The sequence below is a fragment of the Alosa pseudoharengus genome, unplaced genomic scaffold (genome assembly GCF_046254945.1).
Source record: "Alosa pseudoharengus isolate Yale_2024_CS ecotype anadromous, Long Island Sound unplaced genomic scaffold, YU_APseudo_1.1 YU_APseudo_1.1_scf_18, whole genome shotgun sequence".
Lineage (NCBI taxonomy): Eukaryota > Metazoa > Chordata > Actinopteri > Clupeiformes > Clupeidae > Alosa > Alosa pseudoharengus.
In genome coordinates this window covers 30196006-30211306 of record NW_027468650.1, presented here as the reverse complement: position 1 = coordinate 30211306, position 15301 = coordinate 30196006, and the positions used below count along the sequence as shown (strand labels likewise).

Below are 15301 nucleotides of genomic sequence, written 5' to 3'. Positions count from 1 at the left end.
CTCTCCCTCCCTCCCTGCCTCCCTCTCTCCCTCCCTCCCTGCCTCCCTCTCTCCCTCCCTCCCTCTCTCCCTCTCTCTGTCTGTCTTTTCTTCTCTCTTTTTCTGTCTCTGTATCGTTCTTCCTCTTATTTCTCCTTTCTCTTTTTCTCTCTTACTGTATATCTTCTTTCTTCTCTGACCCTCTCCTATCTTCATTCTCTTCTTCTTTGCTTTTCGAAATGTTCCCCTCTCTCTTTCTCTCTCTTTCCTTCATTCACTCTCTTCCTTTCTTTCTCAAGGCATCATGATGGCACCAGAGGGCGGGGCTCTCCACATTGAGCGAATCACAGTCGAGGATGAGGGCTTGTACACCTGCCAAGCCACCAATGAGAGGGGATCTGTGGAAAGCTCCGCCTACGTTTGGGTCGAAGGTGAGAACAGACCGTAACTCAAATTACCCCGCATCACACTGCCCGAAAAAGATGACATCCTCATCGTCCACTTGTTCCACTCCTATTTCAGTCTCTTTCATGAAAATCCAGCATTCTCTCTCTCTTCCTCTGAATGACCAATCTAAACATTTGTTCAGCCTCTGAACGCAGAATCGACTCTAAGCGTCTAATTTTAGCCCAGCAAAAACACAGCGAGACAAGAGATGCTCCGACGTGAACTGACCACGCACGTGCCCGCCCCGTCCATCTGAACCAGCACAATGCGGAGGCAGGAAACCGAGGAGGCTACAAATCTTCGGCAAATAAACAGTGCCTGAGTCCAGGTGCTCTTATCGGCCAAGGAGGGCCAAGGACCTCAGACCAACCAGCCCCATGTGAAGAGCCTGATAAGTGTCTGGTGACGTTGGAATCTGGTGGAACTAATTAGCTCCTAGCAGCACCCCCCACCCCTCCAGTTGCACAGAGAAGACCTCCGGATACAAGAGCGAGCAGACGCCTCTTCGCCAGCTCAAGGAGAAGGGGGGGTGGGGGGTGGAGAGGTGTTTAAAGGGTGGGGGGGGTAGGGGTTAGGCTGGTGTTGTTGTGTTCTGATGAACCAGGAAGGAAGTTGTCTCCCTTTTTGATTTCCTACGGAAGGCCTTTGGTTTGCAACCCATAAACTGTTTAGCTATTTCTGCATCTTCAAAACAAAATCGGGCAAGATGAATGGCATTCTGTGGGAGAGGCTGTTATGCCTGTTTGTGAGGTTTTTCACGTAGCGGCTGTAGTAATGACATTTGAGCGCCCCCTTTGGGATGGGAGAAGTACTACATACTGAACATTTACTGGAAAGTCTCCCCACCATGATTATTACCCCCTCCCCAGCTTGGGTTATCAGTGCAAGCGCATGCACACACAGACACGTGCAAATACTGACTAGTTCTTTCCCCTCTTGTCAAAGAACTTGAGATTGCTGGTTATCAGTGCTATGCTGTGTGTGTCTGCATATGTATACTGTATGCATGTATGCGTGCGTGTGTGCATTTGTGCGTCTGCATTTGTGTGCATGCATGCTTGTGTGTGTGTGTTTGTGTGTGTTTGTATATGTGTGTGTTTGTGTGTGTTGGTGTTTATCTGCATACAGTGTATGCATATTTGTGTGCATGTATGGGCTAAAATGTGTGTGTGTGTGTGTGCGTGTGTGTATGCATATTTGTGTGTATGTGTGGGGTAAAATGTGTGTGTGTGTGTGTGTGTGTGTGTGTGTGTGTGTGTGTGTGTGTGTGTGTGTGTGTGTGTGTGTGTGTGTGTGTGCGGGCGTGCGTACATGCATGCATGCGTGTGTGTGAGTGTGTAATGAACCTCTGACATCTGCTTGTGTCCCTGCGTTGCTGTGCTCTAGGTTCAGCTGAGGAGGTGTCTCTGGAGGTTCTCACGCTGGTGTGTGCATGCGTGGTGGCCACCGTCTTCTGGCTTCTGCTCACGCTCCTCATTCGCAAACTCAAACAGGTGACGGCGGCCAATCAAAACTTCCCCTCCACGTCCCACTGCCAAAGCTTCTCACGGCTAAATTTGGCCCCCTTGCGTTATAAAAGATAAAAAAAGAGAAATACTTGGAATTGACAGTAGCAAAATGAAGCTCAGTTCAAGGACACTATTCCCTTCCTCTTAAACGCTCCTCTTGGGAAAAAAGTTGTGGCTTGTGTTTACATTTCAGGGCTTAAAATCAGACAGGCCCATCCTGTTACATCATTGACAAATCTGACAGATACAAATGCTCTATTCACTTTCAAGTTTCTGTTCAGACTTAACTCAGTTGATTTGTTCGATAATTCCTTTATTTAACACTCCCTCAGGAGTCCCACAGAGTCACTTCTGGGGGCCATCCAAATTATTAGATCCAATTCTTCTTCCAAAAAATGAATGACAAAAACCAAATGGATCCTACCAATACATGCATAGGTCAATAATTCTTCAGTGTCTTCAGTGAGTTTTTTTTGGCAGTTTGCAAACAGAGTGCATTACCACCACCATCTGCTGGTGAATAAGGCGAATATACAGTAAAACTATATGTCTTATTTAAAGCTGAACTCATTGGGAACCTAAATGATGCTCTTGCCGTTGTTGGCACCTTGCTTTGTAGGCCTGAGTTATAGCTACAGGTTATAGCTCAGGTACATTAGCTTCTTGTGACGTTCTTCCTCTCTCTCCGACAGCCGCGCCACTCAGCCACTAAACCCGAGTACCTGTCTATCATCCTGGACCCAGGGGAGGGACCTCTGGCCGAGCAATGTGATAGGCTGCAATTTGACCCTGCCCAGTGGGAGTTTCCTCGGGACCACCTCAAACTCGGTACACAGAAGGGTGATGCCTAGATGGCTTTATGGTGTTTGATTGTGTATATGACTGACTGCCAGATTTTGCACATTGGGGTGCCTCTGGCTCACTATCAGGGTTGCCAGATCATACTGGAAAAATCCTGCCTACAGAGTGCTAAACACCTTACAGTATGAAAATATAGACAAAATATAGCCCAAATGATGAAATCATTAATAGAATGTTGGAGTAAAATAGCCCAATTGGGTGGGCAACTGTCCCAATGTAACAACACTAAGGGACCTGTAAAACGGAAACAGCACAGGCAGAGTAAATAGAGACACAGCGTGCAGTTGAACAGCGCATCGGAAGACTGGTGGAATTACATCAATTACTTTATATGATATGCATTTGATCAGAAAAGATGAAAGATTTACTTCACAACTAAAAACTGTGGCTGGTTTGTTTTTGCCATTTGAAATTTGAAATTTGAAATTTGCAATTTGAAAATGCCATATAAATGAATATTAGGTGGTTCATGAAGTTTGGATTTGTCATATGAAAGGTTGTGTGATTTTTAGTTATTGGCTGTAAGTGTAAGTGAGATTCAGTATTGAGTGTGTGATCATGTGTGCTTGGCAGAGCGGCCTCTGGGTCAGGGAGCATTTGGGAAGGTGGTGCAGGCATCCGCGTTTGGCATCGGGAGTTCTTATGGCTGCAGCACAGTGGCCGTCAAAATGCTGAAAGGTATAGAGGGGTTATATATGAGGGGAATACTCATTCACAAACTATACTGAAAACCTCACTCACATACCAGTGAAAAGCTTTCACATAAACAACTTAAAAATGATACGCTTACATACACAACTAAAAAACCTCTCATAAACACTGGTGAAACCTTTTATATACACTTTTGAAATGCTCTCAAACACACTAGTAAGAATAAAATGCACTCATATCCACACCACATCCTGTCACACACACATATGAAACCGTTCACACGCTATAGTGAAAGCCTCACACATAGACAACTGAAATATTAGCTTCCCACACACACAACCGAAAAGCTCCAATTGAAACTATAGTGAAACCTTTTACATACACTGTTGAAACGCTCTCACATACACTGAAATGCATTCATATACACAAATTATATATACATATTTGTTGTTTAGAAGTTTAGAAAGGTCAGGACGTTTGTAATACTATACAAAACACGCAACACAACGCATGATGTTAGACAGTAAGACGAACGCATGCATGACGTACGCACACATGCACACACACACGCACGCACACACACACACACACCTCAGCAGAAGTGGGACACACACTCGAATGCCAACAATAACCCACTTCTGTGGTATTCAACTCATGACGTTTGTAATACTACACAAAACTCGCAACACAAAACGCATGATGTTAGACAGTAACATAAGTCTTCAATTATATGATATGTGCATTTTGGCCAATGTTCCCCAATGAGTATAGAAGCTTTTACACTCTTTGTGTTGCCACTGTTACAGACACTACGTTTTGTGTAAAAATGTAGTTGCATTTGCATTCCACTAGAGGGAGCCACACCCAGTGAGCACAAGGCTCTGATGACTGAGTTGAAGATTCTCAACCATATTGGACATCACCTAAATGTGGTCAATTTACTAGGAGCCTGTACCAAACCTGGAGGTGTGTATGTGTGAAATGTTGGTGAAAGTGAATGTATTTGTTTATGTGTTTGTAAGTGTGTCAGTTTATATCTGTGCCAATATTTGTGTATCTTTGTGTGTGTGTGTGTGTGTGTGTGTGTGTGTGTGTGTGTGTGTGTGTGTGTATGTATGTATGTGTCTGTACAAGTATGCAGGGTTTTTTTTAAGTGAACATAATGCATGTCCCCAAAGCTCTTGGTCTTGGTGGGTCAGGTGTCAGGTTCATTAGTGTTTCTACTCAGCAGGGCCCCTGATGGTCATTGTGGAATACTGCAGGCATGGAAACCTGTCCGCATACCTGAAGAGCAAGCGTCAGGTGTTCCTAATGAACAGGGTGAGGTGAAGCACTGCAGGTCTTCATCTACATAGCATATCCATCCATCCATACATCCATACATTCATACATACATACACACATCTATCCATCTATCCATCCATCCATCCATCCATCTATCCATCAACTTCTATCCATCCATCCATTTATCCCCTGTAATCAGCTTGCAGTGACAGTTCTACCCATAGTCAGGCTTAGCTAGTGACAATTGGTCTGGTTTATTAAAATAGCATCACACTCTGATATGCAGTTCACTTCCTTGTCATAGCATTAGCCCGTGTAAACTCATATTCTTATGGTTGGCATCACAGGTAATTGCCAATGTCATTGTACCCACAGTAACATCATCACTGTCGTTTGCCCGCGGGCCTCCTGTGTTTCCAGGGCTGTTCACTCTTTTAAGAGTATTATGATGTTTTAGTTATTTTTTCTTGTCCGTTTTGCACCTATGTGATACTTCCTCTTTGTCAAATAGGCCAGTACTTCCTTCTGTCACAATTTGTCTGTTCTGGTGTTATGTTTCACTTCTTTAATCTGCCTTTAATACCATACGGTGATACTATCACCAAGTGCCCGTCTACTGTAAGCACCATGAACTATCAAGAAAAGGTCAAATGGTTCAGTGACACTTTCAAAGCAAGAAACTAGCCGATAACACTTTATAATAAGGTGCCATAATAAATAGCAAACTAGTCATTACCTAACCCTTTGTTAATTTTTGTAAATTGTTACTAAAATATCTATTTGGGACAAGTTAATAGTTTTCTGTCTCAACACTCACACAGAGTTTTTTTTTAGTAGCAATTTACAAATATTAAAGGTGCTCTAAGCGATGCCACACATTTTTTAGGCTAAAACATTTTATGATACTTACTGCAAACATCACCTAATCAACCGCCAGCTGTCTGTGTCCTGAATACACAAAAAAAAAAATCAAAAAACGTGATCTCTGTGGACAGCACAGGCTCCAAAAACGGCAACAAAAACAACCTGATCAAACCTAGCCCATAAAAACATAACAAACTGTTCCAGCAAATCACAGAGGAGATGCGCGTTTAGGAGAGCTTCAATTGCACGGGAGCAGCACGGGAGGGAGGGGGAGGAAGTAGCGAGCTAGCTCTCTGTTTTGTTTGAAAGTCAACAGAAATGACGTTACCCAGCATCGCTTAGAGCACCTTTAACAAAGGGTTAGGTAATGACTAGTCTATTGGTTCTCAAAGTGGGGTCCGGGGACCCCCAGGGGTCTGCAGCACATTGTCAGGGGGTGCCTGACAAAGTTTGCTACAAAATATGAAATTGTCTTATATGGCGAAAAATGCTACAGTATCAGTGTTTGCCCAATTGACCTGCTGATACGTTACATCAATACGTCAAAACACTTTAACCGCCAACAAAATGAAAGTTATGTGAAGCAAACACTGTGTGTTCAACACAATAGGCCTACATTTGACAAGAAACAATAACCCTTTAAAAAATCCTACATACTGTCAAAGTTTGCTAACATGACTATTGTGGTATTAGCCCTCTATGTTTTATAAAATACATATAACATAAGCATCTAACATACTTAACTTAAGTTTTATGTGTTGCGATTATGAGGGGTTCTTGGACAATTTTCCACTCCATGAGGGGTCCCCGGATATGCTATTTATTATGACACCTTATTATAAAGTGTTACCAACTAGCCAACACCCAGCGGTGCCCATCTCCGCATCTGGGCACAACTCTGTGTCCATTTGGCTAACAGAGTCAAGCAAAGCACTATGGGAATTTATATGCTTGCTGAATATTACATGTTCAAAAATATGAAAAGTGATATTGTCTTTTTCCCTCTCCTAATGAAGTGTCTTTACCAACACTTGTTTTCTTCGCCATTCAGCTGTTGTGTTAAAATCAAAAACTTCACAGTCTTGACCAGACAGCGTACCTCTCAACATCTGCCCTGAAATCAACATCTGGAGAACCAACCTCTGATTTGACATACACAGGGCAGCATACTGAATTCCCTCTGCCGTATTTAGAGCAACACATATTAAGACTTTGTTTCTCTAACTCCCATATTAAGGTTAGACCTGTTCCCAGTGGTGTAGTCTAGTTATAGTGGATATACTGTGAAGTAGTAGTAGTTAGCTGTAGTGGGTATACTATGATTAACCCCAAATGTTAATATGTATCCTTGCATATTTTAAGTGGGTATACTGAGATGGCGATGCTTTTTAAGTGGGTATACTGCGTAGTCCTGCGTATCACGTAGTACACCACTGCCTGTTCCTGTATGTAAGAACATTTCTACTCTCTGACCTGACCCAGCCTGACCAGAGCGTTGTGTTTCAGGCGAGAGGAGAGGGGGATTGCGGGGACAGGCGTCTGCTGAGCGTGGCCAGTAGCCAAAGCAGTGTCAGTTCAGGGTTTGGCGAAGAGAGAGAGGAAGAGGAAGAGAGCCAAGGTGAGGCAGAGATATGAAATAATAATACATCATAAACAAACCAACTAACAAACAAACAAATAGACAAACAAATCATTTGGTTGTTGTTCAGTTAACTGTGTGATTACATGTCTTTGTACATAATATATAACCTTCATGTTTCTGGTCTTGTTATTGAGATGTTAGTCTTTGCCCTCCATTCTTCTTCTTCAGTTTGGACTTTGGAGTCTCCCCTCCTCTTTGAGGACTTAATTTCATACAGTTTCCAGGTGGCCAGAGGCATGGAGTTTCTGTCCTCTCGAAAGGTGACATAACCCGTTTAGTAGTGCTTTGCATCTATACCACACAAACATGACCATGTTATAAACATGACATGGCGTGTACACACACACACACACACACACACACACACACACACACACACACACACACACACACACACACACACACACACACACACACACACACACACACAGGCTCCATTAATTTGCCAATGTGCTCAAATGTTTTGTGTTTTTTATTGGGCTCAAATTGTACAGTGCTAAAGTTGCACTGCCTCTTGTATGCCAATCAAAAAGTAATCAAATGTAATAACTTACATTACTTTGATGAAGAAGCCAAATTAGTTATGTTGCTTATTACATTATTTAACATGATAGCTAGTAACCTTTAACCTATTGCATTTCAAAATGAACCTTTCCGACCATTGGTAACTGACATGATAGCTCTTCATGTTGTCTGTTAGAGGTCATCAGAATGTGTCTAACTTCACAACTTCACACTTTTTACACTTGTCTTGCACTTTAACCGATATTGACAGTAGTGTTTTCTGAACCTATGGCTGGCAGTGTATCCACCGTGATCTGGCTGCCAGGAACATCTTGCTTTCCGATAACAACATTGTGAAGATTTGCGACTTCGGTCTGGCGCGAGACATCTACAAGAACCCTGACTATGTACGCAAAGGAGATGTGAGTTGCTAACATCCTGTGATGAAGATCACAGGTCCACTATATCATCTGGTCTTGATCTATTCTAAACTAAGTGTGTTTCTCTGTTTGTTTGTCTGTCTGTCTGCTTTTTTGTTTGTCTATCTGCCCATACGGGCATATGTTACATATGGACAAATGTTTGTTGATTGCTTATCTGCTTCTGTATGTTGTTTGTTTGTTTTTGTCTTTGTCAACCCAGGCCAGGTTGCCTCTGAAGTGGATGGCCCCAGAGTCCATCTTTGACAAGGTGTTCACCACCCAGAGCGACGTGTGGTCCTTTGGCATCCTGCTGTGGGAGATCTTCTCTCTGGGTGTGTCATCCTTATGTCAATATGACTATCTAACACACACACACACACACACACACACACACACACACACACACACACACACACACACACACACACACACACACACACACACACACTCCCTCTCACACACGCATGCAAGCTCACACACGCACGCACGCACGCACGCACGCATGCACACAAGAAAGCACTCACACACACGCACACACACATGCACACACACACACACACACACACACATACACATATGTTGGTGGAATGAGTTGCCCAGTGCTCTCCGTTCTTGTGATAGTTTTGGGTCTTTCAAAAGGGGTCTAAAGGCATATCTGTTCACCATGCACTTTGTTTATTAAGCACTTCTTATGCGTTATGGTTTGTATAGTATTGTTTATTTTCATTAGGCTGTTGATTAATTTGACATTGTTGTTTATTATTGATATTCTCCTCACTGTAGTCTTACCATGCTATTGTTATTGTTATTTTATTATATTACTGATTGAATGGACATTATTGTTAGCCTGACGAGCCAGACCCACATCAAGATGTAGGGTCTTGGAACTTACCATTGGCAGCGCTCAATCCGATGGGCGCGATAAACGGTTGTCTTTCAAATTTCCTCTGCACACAATAGGATAGCGCTACAACTCATGAGTCCCATGCATTTTCCCACCAGCAGAGCTAGTTGGCTAGTTGATCAAACTTTTGCCAATTTAAAAAAAGCTTAACTCGAGTCCATCAGCAGCATCTATCTTCTTTGTTTTCAAGTAGCAGGAAATTCATGCGTAACCGTCGCCGACTCTATACAGGATGTGATTGGCCTGATAGAAGTTTTATTTTTCCATCTCGCAAGCCAACGGAGAGTTGCTAGACTACCCTGGCTGCAAATTACATTTGCTGCCGCTAGGGTGCGTCTAGATTTCTAGAATACATTATTGTTTATTATTGCTATTTTCCTTCATTTTCATTGTTTATTCCATTAGGCTATTGATTGAATTGACATTGTTGTTTAATATTGCTATTCTCCTTAATGTAGTCTGATCAACATTTTAAATTGTTCCCTGTGAAATTTAAGTATTATACTGTTTTGTATTTGTATGTCGCTTTGGACAAAAGCATCTGCCAAATCCCATAACCATAATCATAACCATAACATACAGTATTCAAAATGCGCTGAGTATTCATGAAGTAAGTACTATAACTCTTTCCTCCATGACCCCCTTTTTTTGCACCCGGTAACTGTGGCCTCAAAGTTTTGACCCGTTCTGCCCTGCTGTTCAGGTGCCTCTCCATACCCGGGACTGAGCATGAACGAGGAGTTCTGCCACCGTCTGAAACACGGCAGACGCATGCGTGCCCCAGAATACTGCACCCCAGAGATGTAAGGAACATTAACCATGTACAACAAGCAAACAACATCGGACTGTGTTTCCTTATGCAATTAAGGCTGGAAACTGTACATGTAGTTGTCCTGCTGTACATCATTTCACTGATATATTGTCTTTTGTATTTGCTAGTTAAGTAACTGAGAGAATATGAGCTGGGAATAAAGCTTAATGTGGCTTTTCAATGTATTATTGTAGCTACAACACCATGCTAGCCTGCTGGGAGAAGAATCCAAGTGAGAGGCCCACCTTCTCTGTTCTGGTGAACACACTCGGGAACCTGTTACAGGCACGTGTCAAGCAGGTGGGTTAGCTTATAGATTATCCAAACAAACGTAAAGTGCGCACATCCAAAAGTAGGTGCTAGATAAAAAAGTGATATCGTAAAAAATAGGAAGGAATATCCGCACACAAGCTCCCCTTCTTTTTGTTTATTAAAGTTACACCAAAAGTACTTTAATAGTTTTTACTTTAAACTTTTGGTGTAACTTTAATAAACAAAAAGAAGGGGAGTTTGTGTGTGGATATTCCTTCTTATTTTTTATCTTATAGATTACTCACAGGGAACTTTCTGTCTTGCCCCACCACCACCACCATCACCATCACCCCATACACAGACATACAGTACAGTTTGGGCAGCCGTGGCCTACTGGTTAGCACTTCGGACTTGTAACCGAAGGGTTGCCGGTTCGAACCCCGACCAGTAGGCACGGCTGAAGTGCCCTTGAGCAAGGCACCTAACCCCTCACTGCTCCCCGAGCACCGCTGTGTGCTGTGTGTGTTTCACTAATTCACGGATTGGGATAAATGCAGAGACCAAATTTCCCTCACGGGATCAAAAGAGTATATATACTTATACTTAGTATATATGTACACACAGTATGTTATCCCAGAAGTGATATAAAAGAATGAACCAAGGCACTCTTCTTGATATAAAAAGAAAAAGTTTCAGTCTTTTGTATCACATCTGGGATTTTTCACCAGAGAACACCTTCTTATTGCGTCGTGAGATTGAACCCTGCTTAGTTTCTTTACACCACAGTATGTTATCCCTTTGCCCAGGATGGGAAGGATTATATTCCCCTGGACACGTTCCTGAGTGAGGAAAGCAATGTGGTTATTCAGCAGGATTACAGAGACACCAGCCAAAGGACTGCAAATCATGGGTGAGATTACAGTGTATAAACAGAGAGTTGAGAAAGAATGCGCTACTGCTGTCATCATGAATGTGTTAAATGCTAACTGTAGCATGTGTACAGTGTAATGTTACCTCACATTTGCCTTTTTGTTCAGATATATCAACACTAGAGTGACAGATGGCATCAGTACCTTTGAAGAAAATCCCCAGGGTAAAAGCTCAGAGGTGCGTTTCAGCCTAAACAAAATGCACACAGGTCTGTCTGGAAAGTCCTATACAGAAGTGGGATACGTTTTCCTTGATAAACCTTGATAAACGATAAAATCATGACATTTATCTTAGGACAACCAGACAGACAGTGGTATGGTTCTACCTTCAGAGGAGCTGAAGAACCTCAAATGGAGTGAAAAACTCCAAACTGGCAACCTGAGCAAGTGAGTCCTCCAACTCTTTAAAGGACATTAGGGAGAATTCCGGCGATTTTTCCGGCGATAGATCTCTGTTTCTCGAGGTCACAGAGTACTGTCAGGATGGGGAAAAAAGTGTGTGTGCAGTGTAACATATAGTTGTGTTTAGCACTATAGCTGCCTGGCAGCTCTAACTGTTGGCTGAAGCAACTCAAACTTGGTACAACTAGTACTCAGTGTGTTCGAGAAACAGATCTATATGAAAAATCGCTGGAATTCTCCTTTAATCAGTCATATCTCCACACCTCATTTTCTTCCAGTCAGAAGACCCTGAAACATGCATCACACCTGCGACATGAGCAGCCATGTGTCTGAATGAAGCTCACTGTTTGACCGAGACGTTTCAATGGTTGCAGGCTCCTCTCCCTCATCAGGTGCCGAAGCATCATGGGAGAGGCCCAGGCCCTGCCCCGTAGGAGCAGCTCCTCTGGTGTGAAGAGGAAGACGGATCGTCACATCATCCCCTGTGATACTGAGTGAGGGGCTAGGTGTCTTACGCACTGCCCGATGGCAAATCAATTCTCATTTATCCATCACAACATGCCCCTTCCATCTCAAACATGAGTATTACTTCTAATGTCCATTCCCTTCTTTTGTTCCTTGGACAGCACTCCAGTTGTTTTCGCCATGTTTATTTGTGCAGACTATCTTGAGCACAAAGCCTTTTGAAAAATGCTGCCCAGATTTTCCTTTCATTAGATGAGATTAGATTCATCGAGGGGATTAGATTCATAGAAAAATATTCAGGACCCCCAAATAGAAATCGGTGATGAGTGTACAGTTGTTTTCTGCCTCATACAATGGGAGCCATTATTTGAATCACCTGAAATAGGTGATTTTTGGAAATGTCCAAAAAAAAGTTAGCGAGACCACCACATTAAACCACCCACCCACACTAAACTCTAACTCTAGCACATCATCCTATCTATAACTCTATCCTACTCCTGCTGATATCACCCAACTGTATCTCTGATCTCACCTGACCCTTTTCCATACCACTTAATTCTGACGTGCCTGCATCAACAGTTTCTGCTCTTCCATTAATACAACCTCATCTAACTCACTCTTTTTGGCCTCACTTTATATGAAGTGTTCATATGTACTGTAGTGTCCATCCTTAGTATGTAATAGAGTATTAGGGCACTCAGAGATTGCAGGACTCCACCAAGGCCAATATGGACTGTCGCAATGTGAAAGAAAGTGAACAAAAGTGGATCTGCCCTCTCGATGTGGATCTGCTCTAAGATAGTAAGGAGTTCTTGTCTCATACTGTACCCCTTCTCAAAGTACTGATCATCAAAATCAGCCTGTTTGTCTGTCTACATAATCCTGCTGACAAACCAACAGACTAACAAATCAAAACGAAAAACATAACCTCCAATTAGGTCTAAAGTCTACATCCTACTCTAGTATATGTTGTTATGCAATATTTGTCTTTTCTTGAGCTGTGCAATGTTTTGTTCATTTATTCCACATGGACACTGTATTAAGGACACTTAATATAAAGTAGGACACTAAACCATCTAAACTCTGCTTTTTAAACGAGAAGAGGCAGCTTTCCATACCACACCTCTTAGCCCTTACTAAGCTAAATAAGTGAACTTATCTCTCAACTAGTGCTTTCGCTATAACCGGTACCAAGTACTTCACTAGAGCACAATACAATGTACCACGCAATTACTATTGCTGTAAACACTAATATGCTGGACGTTATTATTTGATTTTATATAGAGCTGCTTGAGTATTGGGGTGATGCATCAAGTCCAGGGTAACAGATAGCGCACTCTAGGTCCAGCCCTGGGCGGTATTCGCAGGACATGTTGTAGAATGAAGCCACAGAGGTTTACCACTTACTCCAAGTTAACACCCTAGTTTGTCACCAGGCCAAGTTCGTAGAATACCCCCCAGGGTCTGGTCTCAGAATAAGCTATTGTATTGTACAATGACAGAAACATGCATGGCTAAATAGATACTACTGAATATCACCTATTACCTTTAATATATGCTCACATAAGATGAAGTTTATGCTACAAGACTTCATTATGGGGGCCATTACTTTGTTACTGTGACTCAGTGTGGGATATTATGGGATATTATTCTACTATTACTCTGCTGTATTCACGTTCACATAAAGCTCAACAGTTGCAGTTTCGGATCACTTCAGTGCCATCATGTTTTTGGGATTTAAGTTGCCCTCCTTTAAAACTGTGCCCAGGCATCGGCACCCATAGCACTTTTTGTAACCAAAATGAAGAACCACCACTGCCAAACTTTTGTGCTTACCACTGAGGAGGAATATACTACTAAACCACATATAAGCTATAAGTTCACTTTTATGTTTAAAATGGAGTATTATTTCAATGTTATAAAACCAAAAATGTGTTTATGTTTGTTATATTCTCTTTATTGCTGTTATTCTCAATATTGCAATGCTGACAAGCAAGTGGTTGTAGTTGCAAGTGATTACCACTTAATTTTGTTGGGATGAGTAATTGATGTTAGCCAATTTTGATGTTCAGGAAGTGTTTTAGAAATTATCTGTACTGGCTTGGCAATGTAATATGTCACACATCTGTTATGAAGTTGCATATCACAACACAGTATAATAGACAGCCTTTTTACAAAAGACAAAAAGACCAAGGACGTATGTTTTGGTATTCTTTATTAAAATACTGCTGTACACACAAATATTGCAAAATGTGAGACGATGAACACAAGAGGGGCCAAAATGATACTGGGGAGGTGGGAGAGAGCCAGTGTAGGGGTCTTCTGGGTCACCACCAACAAGACTGGAGTGTGAGTCTGGGATTGACCATCATGATATGACCATCAACTGTGGGAGTCTAAGGTGTGGGTTACCGTGGGTTACCGTGTGTGTGTGTGTGTGTGTGTGTGTGTGTCTTGAGAGTTGTTAACTTAAGTGTTAACTTGGCTGGTGGATCAGTGGGTAGGTGAAGTTGGGTTCTGGTTTTCTTGGCACCACATCGACCAAGATGTTCTTATTGATCATGTCACTAAAACAACAAAAAATAACAGAAGAAATGGTACATTATTTTTAAAAAGAAGAAAAAAAAAAAAATGAAACACAAACCAACATACACTCAAGCCGACAGGAAGCTGTCCAATGACACGGCACAACCCGGCCAGTCCAGTGTGGTTCTGTCTGTGATTCAAGTCCCGCCGGCATCCACGCCACTGTAGCTTGGACCCTTCCGACCGGGGCCGACGGCCAATGACGGGTCAGACACATTCAGTCACTGGCACGCCCCGGGGACGGGCACTCCTGAGAGAGAATTCCAGACCAGCTCAGTGTTCCGAGTTCTACCCGGTCAGCACCCACCCCCCACCCCCTCTCTCCCCCTCCCTCCCTGCCTGCCCACTCCTCCCCACCACCATCACCACCACCACATTGTCACAGACCACACAGAGAAAGTAGCTGCAGCACCTAGGTCACATGATCTTAAGAGGTCAAAAAAGAAATATAAAAAAGAGAGTTCGACAGAGCCCTGACTCGTTCCCCTCCTCCCACAGGTCTGACCGCCCACTCTTCCCCACCTCCTGCTGGAATTGGTCCACAGAATTAAAAACAAAGAATACAAGTGAGGCAAGAGTGCGTGTCAACATTTACCCATCATGCATCACTGCACCAGAACTGAGTAAAGGAGATCCAGCACCAAAAAATTACAAAAAGCTTCACTTATTCACAGGTTCAAAATAAAGAAACCTGGAGAGCATTGCAAGGGGAAAGTAGAGAGAGAGTTGGAGAAAAAGAGAGAGAGAGAGAAGTTACACAAGGGGCAAAAAGGTAGTTGAATGAAAAACA

At 42.7% G+C, this 15301-nt stretch overlaps 1 protein-coding gene across 2 annotated transcripts in view; it reads left to right on the top strand.

Moving 5' to 3' along the window:
* flt1 (fms related receptor tyrosine kinase 1) overlaps positions 1-13864 on the top strand; it is a 46118-nt gene extending 32254 nt beyond the window's left edge. For both annotated transcript variants that reach the window (XM_076290866.1, XM_076290865.1), the window contains exons 15-30: positions 279-410; positions 1813-1919; positions 2627-2762; positions 3369-3473; positions 4299-4412; positions 4678-4766; positions 7101-7212; positions 7405-7496; positions 8040-8162; positions 8383-8494; positions 9770-9869; positions 10072-10177; positions 10936-11039; positions 11167-11236; positions 11354-11445; positions 11835-13864. In XM_076290866.1, coding sequence (XP_076146981.1) covers positions 279-410; positions 1813-1919; positions 2627-2762; positions 3369-3473; positions 4299-4412; positions 4678-4766; positions 7101-7212; positions 7405-7496; positions 8040-8162; positions 8383-8494; positions 9770-9869; positions 10072-10177; positions 10936-11039; positions 11167-11236; positions 11354-11445; positions 11835-11958 — 1718 coding nt within the window. In that variant the 3' untranslated portion in view covers positions 11959-13864. The remainder of the gene's footprint in view (positions 1-278; positions 411-1812; positions 1920-2626; positions 2763-3368; positions 3474-4298; positions 4413-4677; positions 4767-7100; positions 7213-7404; positions 7497-8039; positions 8163-8382; positions 8495-9769; positions 9870-10071; positions 10178-10935; positions 11040-11166; positions 11237-11353; positions 11446-11834) is intronic.
* The last annotated feature ends 1437 nt before the right edge of the window (positions 13865-15301 follow it).